At 36.7% G+C, this 18,107-nt stretch overlaps 1 protein-coding gene across 3 annotated transcripts in view; it reads right to left on the bottom strand.

Moving 5' to 3' along the window:
• The window catches only part of SUCLG2 (succinate-CoA ligase GDP-forming subunit beta), a 114,022-nt gene that overhangs the window by 81,029 nt on the left and 14,886 nt on the right, over positions 1-18,107 (bottom strand). For 2 of the 3 annotated variants that reach the window (XM_032120811.1, XM_032120809.1), the window contains exon 2: positions 12,053-12,194. In XM_032120811.1, coding sequence (XP_031976702.1) covers positions 12,053-12,194 — 142 coding nt within the window. Of the gene's footprint in view, positions 1-12,052; positions 12,195-13,126; positions 13,216-18,107 lie in introns of all 3 variants that reach the window. The other variant, XM_032120810.1, reaches the window with a different exon arrangement.

Genomic DNA, 18,107 nt, shown 5'->3' with positions numbered 1-18,107 from the left:
ATGCTCCCTGAGTTTATTTGTATACAGTGAGTGGGAGGGACATTAGATAGCTGAGACACATTTTAACCCACTGTGAGACCAAAATTATTGAATTTACTAATTAATTTATTTGATTGTTGTCACAACTTGTATTTCAGAATAATGTGTTGATATAGGCAGAAACCAACATTCCCTAACACCTGTGGGTATTACTGGTACTCCTGGACCAGAAACTTCCTGTGTTACTTGCACAAATTCTTATTAAGTCTTTTAAGAAATGTGAGCTTACAAACTGCTGACCTGCTCCTGAACCTCGCAGGAAAGCTGAGGACACACAAATGCCCACTGAGAAGCACAAGAACCTCCTGCCAATTGCAGGTTTCCCAGTGCTTCCCTTGACTACTCCAGTCTTTCTAATCTCTCTTTTCCTGTGAACTTAGAAGGGTTTACATAGCTTTGCTCAAGCATTTCATTTGAATCAATTCAGCACCTGATGTGTCACACAGGACTCTGTTCAGGCCAGTTTGCTGGATAGCATTGCAAATTCAATGTAATTATGATCCAGCGGGCTGTAGTGAGGCCAACCACAGCTCAGCTGAAACCCAAGGAATGCAATCTGTGATTCTCCTTAAGATACATGATCAGCGTTTAGGACTTGGAAAGAGCAGGAAGGGTACATATGACAACCAACTTCTAGTACTCAATAGGGCACTTTGCAGTTAGTTAAAAGACAGAGAGCAGTACATACATTCACAAGGCACATGGCACAAGTCTCAATTATTAATACTGCTGCCCTGCTTAATTAGAAGCCCACATGCCTTTCTCACACAACAGCCCTTTCCCAGTCCTTTGAGGGAATATAAACATGCTACCCCCTCAGTTCTGACAGCTTAGCATTGGTATCTTCAGCTCCAATCACCACTTCAGCAGAAAATATATAACTATATACATTAAACTTCATGTTTTACAGGTTTCATAACATTAAATTAGCCTAGAAAAATGAATATAAAAGCAAGAGAGAGGCATTAGCTTTTGGTTTGGCAATCAGCATTTGCAGGATAGGATGTATCTTAATGTGATGTGGAAACCAGCAAAGCTGTTTCATTTAGGCTTCCTGCAAGCTGAGCTCTGTGGGGATTTTGAAGGCAAGTATTATGCTTGGAAATCGAACTCTACATATTTTAATGAAATTGCACAGTCTAAACACCAAAAAGAGTGAGCAGTCATATAAAACAGTGGAATTTGGAACTTCCTCAATTACTCACATATAAATGGAGCTTTTCTGGGTAAAAATGAAAAATTGGAATAAACACCAACTTTGTTTGCAAAGAAAGAGAATGTGCAGCTGATTTAAGTGCCTTGAACCTATGTTGAACCTATAACAGGACTGACACAAGAGGTGAGTAATATCTCAAATGGTCACACTCTTCGTGCACAGTGCTGTTCAGCACCTTCTCAGCTTCAGACAAGCAGGACCATGGATCAAATCTCTGTCAAACTTGTCAGCAGCAGATGATCACACCTGTACACCAGCTTTGTAACTCTGAGCAGCTGAGCGTGTAGGTTCAGCCAGTCTGCAATTTAAATGACAAGTGTGTGCCCTAAGCATCATCCCAATGGCCCCTCCTATGAATCCTCAAAAACAGATGCTTTGTGTCATCCTGACAACTGCTAAGCACTGGCTAATATTTCATTAACTTTAGGTCAGCAAGCTGCTTTACCACATCAGAAAACCCACTTCTCAGCTTCTGCAGAGTCATGTAATTGTGTCTGCCTGGTTTACGAATTAGACAAGGTAACAGCTGAAAATAAACCTACAGCAGATTATTCCTTCTCTCTATGCTGCTGAAAAGAGTTCCAGACTTTATTGACGTGTCAGATATGCAACAGGGCAATTTTTCTTTAGAGGCAACACTTTTGCATGATGTTTTGTTTGTGCTTCTGTCATTTGTTCCATTCCAACCTTCTCACTTCAAGGTCAAGTTCAGAACTGATATCTAAGGCAGTATAAATTACACTTGTATAAATCGTGGTTACAGTTTACTCTCAGAAAGTCTTTTGCAGTATAATTTACTTAATAGTATGCAAAAGAAGAAGGCTCTAAATAGCTAAAACAATTTCTAGAGACAAAAGAACATATAATTAGTGCTGCCTTACCTGCTGTTAACTGCACTAATTGCATCCTTTCTGCACAACTGAAAATTCCGACATCATCGAGACATCTTCACTGATATGCAACTCGTGTTAAATTACCCCTGAACCTTGGCCCTTAAAAGTCTCTCTCCAGTATTTAAGTTGACTGGTTTATTTTGTTTCTTCATCAGCAAAGACATTTCTGAAGGAATACTCACTCCAGTCTGTACAAGTCCAGACATCTCACTATTTACAGGACACTAAACATCAGAAACTCAATATAAAACCCAGCCATAAATCGGAACCCGTAACATCAAAATTGTGAAAATAGTCACAAAGCTGCATAAGCTCAACAACACAGGAGACTCATCTTGTAAACCAACAACATAAAATATGAAAACACATGAAAGTTTTTCATTTTAAAATTGTAAAATAACTTTTCCATACAAACATCTTTAAGCACCTAACCTGGTTTCTTACGGATCAAAGAAACAACTAAATAAATACTATCTGCATATGCACTTCAATAGGAATGTGACTCAAAAGATAAAATAAGTAAGTTATTTATAGTATACATTAATCATCATATTTAAATGGAAGATTACTTTATTGCATGAGACTTAAGTTTATATTTAATTGGGGAAGGGGAGAGATTGCATAAGACTAGTTTTTCCTAAGACAGTCAAATTTGCAGTGATCAGCCTCAAGTCTCTCTTGTTCCTCTTTTATTCCAACATATCCAAGCAAAAGCTGTATTACACTGAATGCAAGATGTGGAAAGGCCAGTAAGAAAATCAACCACACTGAACATTCTAATGAGCTAAACCAAAAAACTGGATACAGGATTTATCTGTGGTAACAAGAACAAGAGGAGCAGATGTGGCGTCAGGACTGCTGTGACGATAATCTGTGGGGACAAAGCACAACACACCAAGATTAGGAAAGCTATTACTAAACTATACAGATGAGTAACTGGAGGAATAGAGGGGTAAGGCTTGGCAGGGAGTAGAGGGGAGTGCAGTGCAGCAGTGGGAATCTTCCCAGTGACTTTAAATTGTAAACTGTTTATACAGCAAACTGTTTGTGGTTGCCTTTCTCTTCTCTTTCTCCAAAACCCCCAAGGCTGTTCTTAAGTATTTAGAACAATAAATATATTTAAGATTTATAGCCTGTATTTTAGCCATATTCATCTTACTCAGGTGAGCAGTGCAACTAAGCCCAGGGGAGGTGCAAGAAAAATGTTCCCCTTCATAATGATGCACGGAACAAAAGCTGACTTTAACTGTAGGACCAGGGAGAGTATACCACATATAGGTAAAACTGTCAACTTCAGATTTTTCTTAATAAAACAAAAATCACTTAAAATAAGAGCATAGCTAACTTCTGAACACGATTCTCACTAAATGTTTTTTGTGATGACACTCTCAAGGGTTAGAGCATCATTTAAAATATACTGTGATGCAGAGAGTCAGATAATATCTCCCAGTTGAATCCAGCAGGGTTACAAAGACACATTTTGTATTCATAAATGTGTTGAAATATTTTACTTTTCTTGAACTGCAAATATTTGAAGAAATGTAGATAAACATATTTAAAATTCACAGCACTTTCTCAAATATGAAGTAGCAGATTAACAAAATGTCAGAACATCCTTAGCTTCAAAAACTGCTCTACCATTTTAGGTAGAGATTATCTACCAGAAAAAAAAAAATAATCACAGCCTCTTATGATCATACTTCTCAACTGCTGATATATTCAACTTGTAATTTACTCCCATCTTTAAAGATAAAACAAGCTCTTGCAAGTCATCCTAACCTTTGCAAAATACTAGTTATTATTACCTCATTGACTGGAGAGGGCTAAGGAGGAAATAGGGGATGGGAATCATAGTATGGAGGCTGGATGCTGGGTGTTCCCTGAGCTTCATATGAGGTGAAAGGTTAGTTGTGACAGATTCCTGGCTTGGTTCAAAATCATGTGCTTCTATAGCAAATGTACAAGTTAATATCCTTACTTGTCAATCCAGCCCATCCTAAACCACCACCTAGTCCATTAAAGACAAAAGGTGTTATAAATTTAACAGAAACAACTGACAAATTTAAAAAAAGTAACTTTCCCAAATAAATTATATATAGAAAGTGGATAACTAACAACAATATCTTCCTGCTGCACCCTGTGTCACTTGGGGGACACTACAGGAGATTAGGGAAATTGTGACAATGCCAATTATAAACTATCCTATTTTAGGACTGCCATCATTCTCGCTTAGATTTTATTCAACATGATTTTGCTACTAGTCCTTCCACGGAAAAGTTTAAATGAAAAACAGGCATAAACATCAATTTTGTATTTGAGACCCCTATACATGGGATTATCCACTGAGACTGATCACATAGAAGATGCAGCACTACACAGCACAGAGTAACAAACAAGGAAAATAAGAAAGAAAACCAGAGAAGAATGAAACTTGCTTTCAGTAACTGTCCCCAAATATTTAGAAGCTGATGGGCATCTAGAGAATGCAGAAGGAGTGATTTCTCTCCTTTACACAGCTGCTAATACTACAGAGAAAACGTTGTTTAGTATTTCGTATTATTATACATATTCATATATATACATATACATTTCATATATTATACATAAAGTGTGTCTAATGGTTCCGATTTCATGCATAAAAAAATGACAATTTCATGCAGCTGCTTCTCAATTACGCATCTGGTTATTGTTTTGCAGCTGCAAAACTACCTTGAAGAACCATAAAATATGGTGTGACAAGAGTGGAATAAATACCAGCAGTCATCTTGTACCTTTCTTGTAAAACTGCATTTTTTACCACCTGATAAAATTCTTGAATCAAGAATTTGATTGGTTTTGAAATGAAAAAACTATAATTTCTGTTGCCTCCTTCTTTTATGAACGAAAATCCAGTAGTGTACTTAACACAACTGAAATTTGCAAATGCCCACACTCTGTGGCACACATTATGTTTTGAATTCAGTACCCCATTTCTAGAGTATTTTTGACTTTGTGTTTTACTTTCAAGTAGTTATTTTGGTAATTTGATCAGAAATCCAACACAGAGAACAATAAGTCAGCTCAACATTAGTGTCAAACATCTGAAATGAGATTTTGATTTGTTAGCCCCCAAGCCATTACTCATATTACTATAAATCTATTGAATATGAAGACATTTGGTGACAAAGAATGGTTATAAAATATCTAACTAATGTAAGCAGTCTCAAGCTTGCATTTACTGACTCACACTCAGCATGTAATTCTCTAACGAAGGGAACAGATAATAAAAACAAAACAATTTGTTTTCCGTAACACTGCATTTCAAATTAACTCTTTCTGTAATTCCTCTGGAGACAGAGGGTCCTGCAAAGAATTTTCGTATCTAAAATATTAAAAAAGCCACAATTTGTAAGTTAACTTGAAACAGAAAGGTTCAACTTGAAAAAAAAACAATACCCAGTGGTGAGCTTTGACAAAACCTATTATTAATTTTCTTTGGAAAAGAATAAAACTCAAACTCCCAGTTAGGGAAGCTGCAAATTTCTCTGCCTGTTTTTCCTGGCATGCAGGATGCAACACATGTGGCCGTTACCAACAAATGCATATGTGGTTCCACAGCTGCCTGGTTTCCACAGAGGTGCCAAGGCTTTATGTGGAAAAACATTGCTGAGCTGCAGAGGTGGAATGAACAAGCAGGAAAGCAAAGGCAGAAAGCCCTTGCAGGGTGTACCAAGGGTGCTGGACTGCTTAAATACTGCTGCACATGGAAGTTTGCCACTTCTCTGCCACCTCTGTGAAGCAGTTTCTTAGCATGAGACACAGAGGGAGAAGGTAAGCAAAGGGGAGGGAGCACAAGCAGGAATTACAAGATTCAAACCCAACCAACCCATGCACACAAGGAGGAGAAAGCAGCAGCACTTTAGGGCTCCTATCCAGGGGAATGGTCCTGGAGCACCAACTGGGATTGAGTGTGAAATCCTCAAATGAAATCCTAATTCCACTTTGACTGTGCTTTGCGCAGTTCAGCTTCCAAGACAGATTAAGTTAAAACACCAAAAATAAAAAGAACTACTATGCATAGGTGCTTTACTCTTGGTTTGTTCTGCAGCTGTATCACAGCTAATTCCCCAGGACTTTCTAACAAACTCCCTAGCAAAGCACGTTTGGTGAACAGAACCCTTTAACACCTTTCCTAGCTCCTCTGATTTTCCATGACTGATCTTTTTCATCCAGTAGATGAGGTAAATAAATTGGATCACTAACATATTGATTACCAAGCCTCCTACAAAGAATTACTTTAACTGCAGCAAACAACATGTTGCCTTCATAATTTTTACTCTACTTTACTATTTTCATCATTTTCAGACACAAGTGAGAATTTTAAAGTTGTTCACACAACCGTAATATTTCAGAATTTTTTCCAAAAATTAAATCATTGCAACATGGACAAATGTAGGAAAAAAACTATTATTTGAACAATATTATTTGACAATATTTAAATATAATTTAAACCTTGGTTACCAATCAGTGTTTGTCTTCTGATCATACACAGAAACATTACTTTCTATGATTGCCAAGTCAAGCAAATGTGGGTCTGAGCAAGCAAAAAACCAGTATGCATACAAATGGTTTTTAGCAGTACACAACTGCTAAATATGCACTCTAACTATGCTAAATAGGGTAACAACTGACTGTTTAGCACCAAAAAAAAAAAAAAGGAAGAGGATTTTCTCAATCAGAACTCATGAAGTGGGAGAAGGGTTGAGGAAGAAATGAGCAAAGGGACACAGGGAGGAAAGTGCTCTAAGAAACAACAGGGAACTGAACAAGGGACAAAAAGTAAAACTGCAGACGTTGACAAATTTTGTGGAGCTTTGAACTGATGCATTCAAGGGATGCCTATGAAGACTGCAAATAACGGAGTATTAACAGGTATTTTCTATCACTGAGAAGTGCCTGGAAAATGCAAATTCACTCTAATCTTAGATTTCATCACTCTGACAAGGCAAAATCCATTAAGTGGAATAGAGAAATACTCATACTCAGTAACAGTGAACGTGGTCCAAAGGCAGCTCATCCACCACCAGTTTTCTACTAAATTTAAAAGACTTTTCTAAATATTTACCCATCTGAGAATAGAATCGTATTAGTCAATAACTTACAGAATTATTTTGCCTGAAAGAACAGTTTCAGAAAGCTACAATTTAAGTCTAAGGAACTTTAATAAAAGCTGTCAGAGAAAATGAGAGGACTTGTGGAAGAGCTGTTCCTCACCAGCAAGCAAGTTCTCTGTGTACAGTTCCCTGGAATGCTATTGCAGCAACACACGATTTTTTCCATGTATGCAGAAAAGGATAACCTGAGTGGCTCTAAAAAATAACTAGCTATAACCACTCAGTCCATGAGGGTTTTTGAGAAATAACTCATTATGCACAGGTGAAAAATTATTACTTCACAGTGAAGCACACAATGGAAAGAAATAAGGAAATCATAGAAATGCTGAAAGAAGCAATTTTTCTATCTATCCTGATGGACAGAAACAGAGAGGAAATTAAATCACATAAGCAATCCCATGATGACAGTAAAAAAAGATCAGCTAAGTAGCCAAGTTTCTCAAATAAAATTTTATATAGAGGGCCACTCTGTACAGGATACTCATAGAAAAGCTCTTCCTGATATAACAAAAAAGAGCCTGAATTCGCATTTCAAATATCCTCAGAAACATCAGGTTTAAGGATGTGTTTCATTTTCCCAGCATAAAAGCTTATCACCAACAAATTCTTCATAATCTACACAAAAAGGACAAACCTAAAGGTCAATTTTTGAACCCTTCTAAACGTAAATTTCAAGTGGTTTTCTCAACTTGTACTCGAGAGGTGAATTTTCAGATAAGGGATCTAAAACAGCACCTAAAAATGCAGCCTTCCCTTTAAATTAAAAAGCCATGGGAAGAAAAAAACCTCAGGAGCTGAGATAGGAAGGAGACTGGTGCTCACATGACCAAGAACTCTTTCAATATTCTGAAAAATGGTGAATAATAGGTGACAGGTAAATGACCTCATGAAAAGATGCTTCAATAAACATTTTCTGTTCTTTATAAAATACATGCTTACCTCTCCAGCCTGATATAAAAAGCATGCCTTCAGTCCAAAGCTGAATTTTATGAGTTCCCTCATGCATAAGCAATAGAAATAGGACATGCAGAGGCTATGTTTTGTTTTATTTCTTTTTAAAAGAAGAGTGAATAAAAACCTTGCACTCAATTGAACTGCATTTCTCTGTGATAGAGTGTGAACACTGCACCTGACTGACTCCTAAATGCAATGAAACACTAAGTGGCAACAGGCAGCATTCTATTGCTTTTGTTAAAATTCAGAAAAAGAAACACATGCCAAGTTCCTGGCATCGATTTAGGACTGTCAGCAGTGCCAGCCACCTCTAAATTCTCTACTGATTTAAAGAGCCAAATGACAGTGCACAGCAACCCCCTCCAGCATAATTACAACCCCTCTCAGCTTTGCCCACCTCCTAGTTTAAAATGATGGGTCCCTTAATAACCTCTCCATCAGGCAGAGCACGAGACTTAAGGGCTTCTGCTGGAGGAGCCCAGAGCAAATGATGGCCCTGCAATGATGCACAGTGCAGGCAGGGGCAATGCACACACCCTCAGGGGTACACATATCATATATAAGGATTATTTCCTTAGGTATTGCTACTACAGTACAACAGAAAAGAAACAGCAAGTAAGGAAATGCCTTCTCTGGCTAAACAAGCCCTAAATTAAGTGAGAATAAGATCAGAAGACTTGTGAGTTAATACAAAAACGGCCAGATGAGCTTATATTTCAGACAAAAACTTGGCTCCCAAATATTTCACTTTTTTTCCTATTAAATAGTTGCACTGGAATTGTAAGAACTTGTCTACAAATTGAGTTTCTTCAGAGAGCAGATCAAACAACACAATACTGTGCAGCAAAACAGCACAACATCTTTTTCATTCTTCTCTTGAAAACCAAGGAATTTTAACATAAACCAGAAAACTATTGTAACTGAATTTCTTGGCAGTCTGTAAATATTGCCTTCCCTACAAGAGTTACACCTGAAAATTGCTTAGCACATAGAAGGCAATGAATTCCTTGGGGCTTAATTCTGTATTCTTTATTGTGTACGACTTCTTTTGAAGTCGGTATTAGTGACGTCATGTTAATTTTCTTCACATCTGCCATTCTTATCTTAGAAAGGGAAAAAAAAAAAATCAATCCTTTCTTTCCATTAAAAATTCCTTGTAGACTCCCTTTTATGCAGTTGGTAAGTTTTGAAAGTCTTTGAGAAAATTAACATTCAGTGTACATATTAATAAAAATAGAGAGAAACAGAGGAAATGAGCAAAGTGTAACAAAACTGCTGATACTGGGTAAAGGCAAACCCTTTCAAGAAGACATGCATTAACACCTTCCCGCAAGTGAAGACAGCAGCAAAAATCATCTAATCTCATCTTTTTCCATTGCATCAACAGGAAATCCAACAATAGCAGAACTGGTGAGCACATGCCCTGCAGCAGTAAAGACAGCTCTATCAAGCACAAAATAGTTGGTAAAATTGTGAAATTAAGTTGTGAATTCCAGACTTTATGCAGAATTCCATGACAGAAATTCCTATCCCCTTATCTGTACCCCTTTATCACACACAGACCCGAATGAGTGAGGTAATGCTGTAAGAATATAAAGGCTATAGAAAGAATTTCCCTTCACAAGAAAAATACCGTACCTTTGACTTTCAAGTTTTGAGAACTTTATCCTATTTTTATCTCTAAAATATGTTGACAAGCATCTTCTCTTGTTTGAAGAAGCCAAAGTTAAGGACAGCTGCAATGTGGCACACAACACCTAAACCATCCGATTTTGACCAGGACTTGACAGGGGAGGTTGGCCTCTCCCCATATTTTACTGCAGAATGCCTGTCTATCAACAGCATCCCCAAACTGCCTTCACCAGTTATCTTACTTCATAATATTTCGTGCCTCCTGTGGGCTGAACTTTCCTGTTGTGCAGGTAAGTTTCAAAGTGTGCAGACAAACCTGAGTGACAGAGACAATATTAATCTGAGGGATCATAAAGAACATAATAAACCTGGCAAAATCTTGGAACAACAATGACCGTGGTAGCAAAACTGATGCTCTTGTTGATTCTTAGTTTTCAAAGTCTTAGAAGTGTTAGAAGTACAAGGACAGCACACCATCAGAATGATTACGAGGATGTTGTTAATTATTAAGTGGATCAATGGAGTGTCAGTCATTCCAACATGAAATAGATTCCACACCATAAACCACAATTCTTTCATGCTCAGTAGTGCACCATGGCTGAATGCAACTACATCAAACGAAGAAAGGCACCACTAACTTACACTTTCTGAAGTGCAAACGAGCCCACACAATTAAAATAAAATTTACCTGATAAAGTTGCAAGAGCAAATATGTTTTGGTTCTGGATTTTACTTTTGATTATTTAAACACAGTTTGTTTGTTTTTAGTAGACAGGTATTTCTGTGATTTGCAAAGCAAGCAAGCTAGAGAGGTTATTTAAAATAAACTTAGCATCATAAAACAGAGGAGGTTCACTGCCTTTAATGGAGTAATTTATTTCTCCAAACAGTCATAGAGATCAAGAATAGCAATAGTTATTGGACAGACTAATCCATTTATGAGTTCAATCATGAAGAGGAGAGTTTAAGTGCTGTAAGACTGGTGATAAACCTGCCACAGCTTCAGTTAGCATTCCTTGATTTTCTCAGACACCCAGACATGAGGAAACATTCCAATTTTATGTGCTTTGCTTTGTGTCCAACTCTTCCATTTTGTACTGCTAAATGACCATAACACTTGCACTTAATTTTTTGTTTCAGATATATTTTCAAATACACTGATTGTCATAAGAAGGCTTTGATTACTGAAAAATGTATCAACTTAATGAAGTTCTAGAGATTGAACAAGCCATTATGCTAATGCTAGTCAGCTACTTGAGCTCTGATAAGATCTTGGATATGAGTAAGTTGTGTTAATTTACCTTCCAGTGTGCAAAATTGAAATGCATTTAACTAAGTGGCCTGTGCATTAGGTAAAGCATAAACCAAAAAACCTTCCTGTTGCCACACAATTAGACTACAATAATGTCTGGCCTCTGGCATTTTGATGTTTGATATATTAACAAAAGCTAAATGAAAAGAGGAAAACTGTACAAACTACTCAACTTTAAAAAGGAGAAAAATTATTTCAGAGTTAGAATGGATTGACAAAGTACTTCAACACTTTCTTTTTGAGAAAAAAGCTATTACATAAAACCATTTCTGACCCACATTATCATCTTACGTTCACCATGCTAGAATGAGGATGTTGCTAGAAAACCAAAATAAAGTTCCAGAAGCAGGGTCTTCTCTCCAAACCACTGTCACATCCTTTCACGACAGTAACTCACCTTTTCTATTTCTTCATATGGACACACACACATTAACAAATATCCTTAGATATTTTAAAAATATCCTTATATTTTTAAAATGGAGAGGCCACAACCTTTTCCTTTCTTTGCTTTTTAATAGAGCAAATTTTTGTTTGAAAACAGCTTTTTACACCAGTTCATTTATTTCAGTTCCTTAAGTTATTATCAAATATGCAAAAAAAAAAAAAAATTTCCTCAGCAACTATTCATGACATTCTGAATTATTATGTTAATTAAAGAACTCATGTTACATGCTGCATGCAAAACTTTTGAGAAATAAAGTTCTAAGTATTGCTGCTATAAACTTGTTCACATACAAAATTAAGCATTTTCAGTAAGCATGAATTTAAAGACTGTTTAAACTTATTAGAAAACAATTTATTTTCCAGATTGCTATCCAGTGAAGCAGAGTTCTCCCATTATCAGGCAACTTACTCAGTCTCTGAGCAGCCTCCAGGGCATCATTTGCAGAATCAGCTACAAAGAATCTCTGAACTGTAACCCCATGGTCTGCCATTATTTTTTTGCTTTGGTACTCCTGCAGGTTGAGCCATCGTCTGGGGGTTAATTGAACAGTCTAGAAAAAACAAGAGGGGAAAATAACATAATGCTCATTAAGAACAGTTCATGAGACAGCCCACTGAGATCTTCCACCTTACAGTTATCTCAAACCAGCAGTCAAACAATGCCCAGAGAAAAGGTAAAATCCATATTGATTTACCTAAGTGCCTTTTCTTAACATTTGTGCATCCCAAGTATTCTGAAAGTTACAGATATTTTTTTAAAAGCTACACAAGGCTCACTTGGCCAGACAAAATGTCTTGCATTTAATATCAAGGCAAATTTGGCTTGAAATCTAAAGTCTATTTATGTTTTCACATTATCCTCTGCTATAAAAATACTAACAGACTGTTACATTAAAACAAATCCAGTTTCATATTAAATATCCTTACTATATGACATTTCATCTAATTCCTCCCTATAAAATTATTTCCACTGATTATCTGTGTTTCTTGAAGCATATCTGAGAAGAAAAACAACTGACATTAAGTTAGCATTATTCTGTAAGAAACTATACACTAATACACATATTTTCAGTGGTCTGCTATCTCTGCTTTGTTTGTTGTGCTTCTAAGTAGGTTTTGTTGAGCACACCAGCACAGCCACATCAGCCATGCAAGGCCAACAACAGCTGGAGAAGAGTTCCCTCCTCATTCCCAACATGCCAGTTTAGGTATCCCCGTGGGAATACAAAGATATCTACACCGCATGGGTACAAAGACACAGCAGCCTGACACACACAAAGACATCACATCAGCTTGTGCTGGCAGGAAACCTTGAAACACTAGAGAAGTCACAAGATCTTTACTGAATGGTTTTAAGAAAGGACACATTCTCCACACAGGAAAAATTATTTCACACAAAAGCAATAAATAAGGAGCTGGAGCTGACTCCTGGCAATGATATAACGGCAAAGGTGGAGCTGGCTCCTGGCAATGGTATAATCACCTTTTGTGCCAGCAAAAGATGCTTTTCCCACATGGAGAGACAAACTGCTGTCCTCCTGGCAGCCAGCCACAATCAATTCTTGGTTTCTCCTGAAGTAAGAAACACAGCATGCAAGCCAGTGCTATGTATTTAGAAATGTTAGACAAAGAGGATTATTTACTATACTAATGCTTTGATTTCTAGCAGCATGATAAAAAAAATTATTAACCTTATGCAACTTTATACTGAAAACAAAACCCCTTCATGCTAAAGTCTTCCAGTAACACACATGCTCTCACAACACTCAAGGTTTACAGGCTGAGTTGCCTCAAAAGCAAACTCTCATCTGTTCTATTCTCTTTGAAACACAGCACAAAAGACTGATGCATAAAGAAAACACCAACCCATTTTTTACAGTATATAACTGCATGTTTTCTGTAAAAGTGACTCCGACTGAACCTGAACAGTTAAAAATAGCTCAGGATGACATTTTAAATCCTTTTATCCATAACCTCATTAACATATTTTAGAGGAACAAAATGACATTGTCAGTTTGCTCTACGGCTATCTCTAATTCTACACATCATACAGACACCTCATATGATTTATATTCCTCCACGCTCTTCACAGACAATGTGTTATTACAGTTATGCAATGCTTCAAATGTAGGGTCAAAATTTAAAGTCCCTTTCATAATTGTTGACATTTAATTTGTTTTCCTATTATAAATTCTCTGGTAGGCTCTAACAATTATTACTTCAGGATCATTTCCACAAAGGGATTAACACTGGGGGCCAGGAGGGACCCTTTCAATTTATCTAAAAATTTCTACAGATCAGTAATACAGCTGATAAAATCTCGGTCACTGGTTTTATAATTTAAGACCAAGTCTTCAAAACAGCTTTTATTCATAACTTAGAACAATAAATCAATTTCACATGTATGTATTATGAAGCTGATCTAAATCAAATAAATAAGAAGGAAAACATTCAAAAAATTTCATTCTGGGGAAGACTTTTATGGCTGTTGCTTGATGGGAACTGCAGTGACCTCTGCTCCCAAACACCTCTCGGCACTTTATGGGTGCTTTTGGGATACAACAGATATTTTACAACCCAAAAATATAACTCAAAATGTACCACAGAGATACTCCATTGATGGGATGCTAAAAATCTTATTACATATGCATAAAGTGCAGACATACATAAGCATAAGGACAAATGTTCTCTTATAAAAGTTGGACAATTCATATTAAGATATTATGACACTATTTCTTTCCTAAATTATGAACCAGGCCAGTCTGAGGAACACAGAAAGGAAATAAGAGAATAATTCCTTCGAAAAGTGTCAAAGCAGTCCTAAGGGTGATGAGACAAAGGTCTGCTCAAGAACTGCTGGCACAGAAAAGCAAAGCCTACAAACTCCAGGTTAGTGAGCACATTTTTTTCACCCCCTGCTATATTACATAATTCTAAGACAGACTGTCTTACTGAGTGCCAACTTTTTGAGGACTTTCAATCAAGTTATTGCAGAAAAAAACTCCCAGTTGTGAATGAACTGCTTGATAAAATTAATAAGTGTCTGAAGTCTGTACCAGAAGCTCTGAAGAACAAGGAACAGGAAAAACTTGCTTTAAAGCCCTTGCAAGATACACACAGTATGTCATGAGAACAGCAGGAAAACTAAAGCAGTTACAAGAGATGAAATAAAGCACAAGCTTTGAATCTGCAAAGGTGACTGCTCTTTCAAGACCATCTTGAAAAATCAAAACAGCTGTGGACATACATTTTAGGGTGACGACAAAAAAAAAGTGACCATGTAAACTTAGAAACATGAGTAAACAGATGATTCTTTGAACCAATTCCCAACCCAAAGATGTTTTCGTTGCAATAAATCTGTATCTGAATTTATACAAGAATCTTGAATCCCTACCCTCCAAATACATTTATACCAAGGATTCTCAAAAATTTCAGATGGGCTTCAAATAGCCCATTTTAGGCATTTCTTGGGCATCATAAACTTTTATGCATTCTACAGATAAATCCACACCTGAGACTGACAGTAAGAGTGGTAATGCACAAAGGTACAGCTTAAAAAAACCTTAGGGAAGAGTCTAAAAAGGTCTGAGAGAAAGCAATTTCCCATAGATAGTCTTTTACAGGCAGCCATAATCCAACCCTTCCCCCTGAAAGTTATCAGAAGGAGACTTTAATCTGGCACAGAACACAACTCTGCCATCACCTGTCTTTGTATTGCTTATTCTCCTGTTTTACAGCTCTGTTTCATTGTTCGCAGCAGCATCGAACAGCACTGCTAGATTTGCCAATTCAGTTCCAGCTCTCAACAAAGACAGACTCAAGAATTAGATGGTAAATCACCATGAGAAAAATAATCTCAATCTGAAAGAGGGAATGGGGAAGCAACTAAAAGAGAACCTAAAGCACAGGAATGCAGAGCCCAGCTTTTAGTAATTTCTGTTCATTATTGATTCTCACCACCTTCTATTCCCAGTTTATCCCTGCTTGAATACTTTTATCTCCTCCCCCCACATATTAGTCAGAAAACACCAGAGGTCTCTCAGATCTTTCCATGAAGCTCTGTCCCAGTTGAAAGCCAGGATGTTCCAGCAGTTCAAGATGTGTCTGTGCTTCATCTGTTTCCTTATTGCAAGGTTGGGCTGGAGCACAAGGAGTAGATCCTGTCCCACCAGCCTGCGAAGAAGAGACTGGAAATTGTGTGTGGACTTCAGTAAACCCTGACTCCCTGTGTGACATCTCTTCTTTCATCTTCATAAGATGACAGACAAAAAATGAGAAAATTTTCCATTGATGGTATTTTTCTGTTATCCTTCATAAGGGAACTTCATGTTGTGTATTGATGTACACATTGTAGATGCAGAGTGGCTCTTATTTGAGATTCAGATCTGCCTGGTAAATCAAAAGGTGTTTTTGTTTTTTATTTTTAAACCACAAATAAGGTTTAAGAATAAATCAGTTTGTAAAACTAAGAAAACATTACTAGCAGTACACAGAAAATAAAATGTTATTTAAAATAATAAAGCTTTAAAGAGGAATTAAATTCATCCTAATAAGATATTCCTTAAGATTAAATTTCTAACATAAGTGCTTATCAAAGAGATTAATATACTTAAACAGGGTTCTTTTACAACTGATAACATTTCCTGAGAGCCTGACAACAACATCAAAAATCCCAAAACTCAAGTAAGTGGAACAAAAGGCCTCAACTAAGCAGTAACACGAAGTGAGATGAAGTCAGAATTATTTAATCAAATACAAATTTCAAACCACATTTTCTCCTGCTGGCTAGAATTATTTGGCATTTTCCAAAAGCACAAAGGATTGGTTGGGTTTCACTTCTAATCTTCCTTCCCTTCTCCAACCTCCAAGATTTTTGTTACCAGTCAGAATCACACTAATGTAGAACAAAAGTACATAGAGTAAGGAGGATTTAGAAAACTGCTGTTACTAGGAATTGCATATTTTGCTCTGGACAAGTCTTCCATTCAAAGTTCCTTTTCTATATAAGCAGAGACAATGTTTGGTCCCACATGATTAAATGAGTGGCACACACATCAAGAAATCAAACATTTCTTTTTGATCATCTTGACAAGGTCAGGTGTTGCAGAATTGCATCAGTGGTTTATTGACTACTGCTAGAGAAAAAATTGATTCTTCATATAACCTGCAATAATCTCTAATTTACCTCCTCTTTGTTTGGTGGTTTGGTTTGGTTTTTTTTTTCATAAATGCTGAAGACTCTGCAGAAATAATGTATTTGGATAGCAGTTGCATTATTCTTCCACTCTTCCATGTGCCAATTCTTTAGCAGTCACAAGACAAGAAAAAAAATTGTATTATTTAAATAATAAGGGCTAAAAAAATAACAACTTAGTTAAACAGGAGTGGAACTACAAATACATTTTCTAGCAGAAATTTGCTTCTGCTAGAAGCAAACAAAAAAAACCCACCCCAAAACCAAAAAACACTAAAAAAAAAACCCCAAAAGCCCAAACAGATTTAGAAAACACCGCAGCAGAGACATCGTGGTTACATATGCAGCATTAACTACTCTGATGCACAATATCTTTCAGATGACCCAGGAGGTATCTTTTGAGTGCTTACTTTTGGAAAAAGAAAGCACATGCTCATAAAACCAGGAGAAACTGTCTTAACACGTTCATCAAGAAGTTTGCAAGTTGCATGTTAACTACTTCAGCAAAACTCTGCTCGAAAATAAATGCTCCATATAAGCACAAAACAGGAGCAGCATCAGTAAACCCAAACTTCATCAGATGATGTCACTGATTAATTCTTACCTGAACCTATACACTCGGTGTAAGGTTTTCTCATTCTTTGGCCTCCCTGGTAAAATGTCCAAGGCTGACTTTTAAAAATAGAATAAATATAATAGAATCTTAAGTGTGTTCTGTAACAAGTATATGAAAAAGCTGTCAAAAAGAATAACTGAAGGGTCAAGTCTGACAAGCAACTGAAAATTCAAATTATATCCTCTATTACGACTGAGGCCTCTTGGTCTTAAAAAAATCAAATTTAAAAAAATTTAGTGCCATTTTATGCCTAATTCCACATGAAACTACCTCAGCTAACCATCCACAACTATGTATTTCACCTTATCAAGTCCAGTGTTCATGTGTAGATCATTTCCCTAAAAAAATCTCAAATACCGGTTTTCCCTTGGTAAGACTCTCCAGGTCAAATCTCTACTTTTGTAAAATGCCAAACAATTCTAGTTTGGGGAAGAGAATCCAGTGTTAATCAACACTATTACGGAAAACAAAACCACCACTAAGCAAATTTCTAGGATAATTGAACATCCCTTGACACACCTATATAATTTGAGCAGCTCTACTGTTTTCATTAACATAGCTTAATGCATTTTATTGCATAACTGTTAAAAGGAAGACACACTTTAACATCCAACATTTCCTTTTCATTTGAAGTACGAATGGAAGTCAGTATTA

Source organism: Corvus moneduloides, chromosome 11, assembly GCF_009650955.1.
Source record: "Corvus moneduloides isolate bCorMon1 chromosome 11, bCorMon1.pri, whole genome shotgun sequence".
NCBI classification, from domain to species: Eukaryota; Metazoa; Chordata; class Aves; order Passeriformes; family Corvidae; genus Corvus; species Corvus moneduloides.
This window is presented reverse-complemented; position numbering and strand designations above follow the sequence as displayed.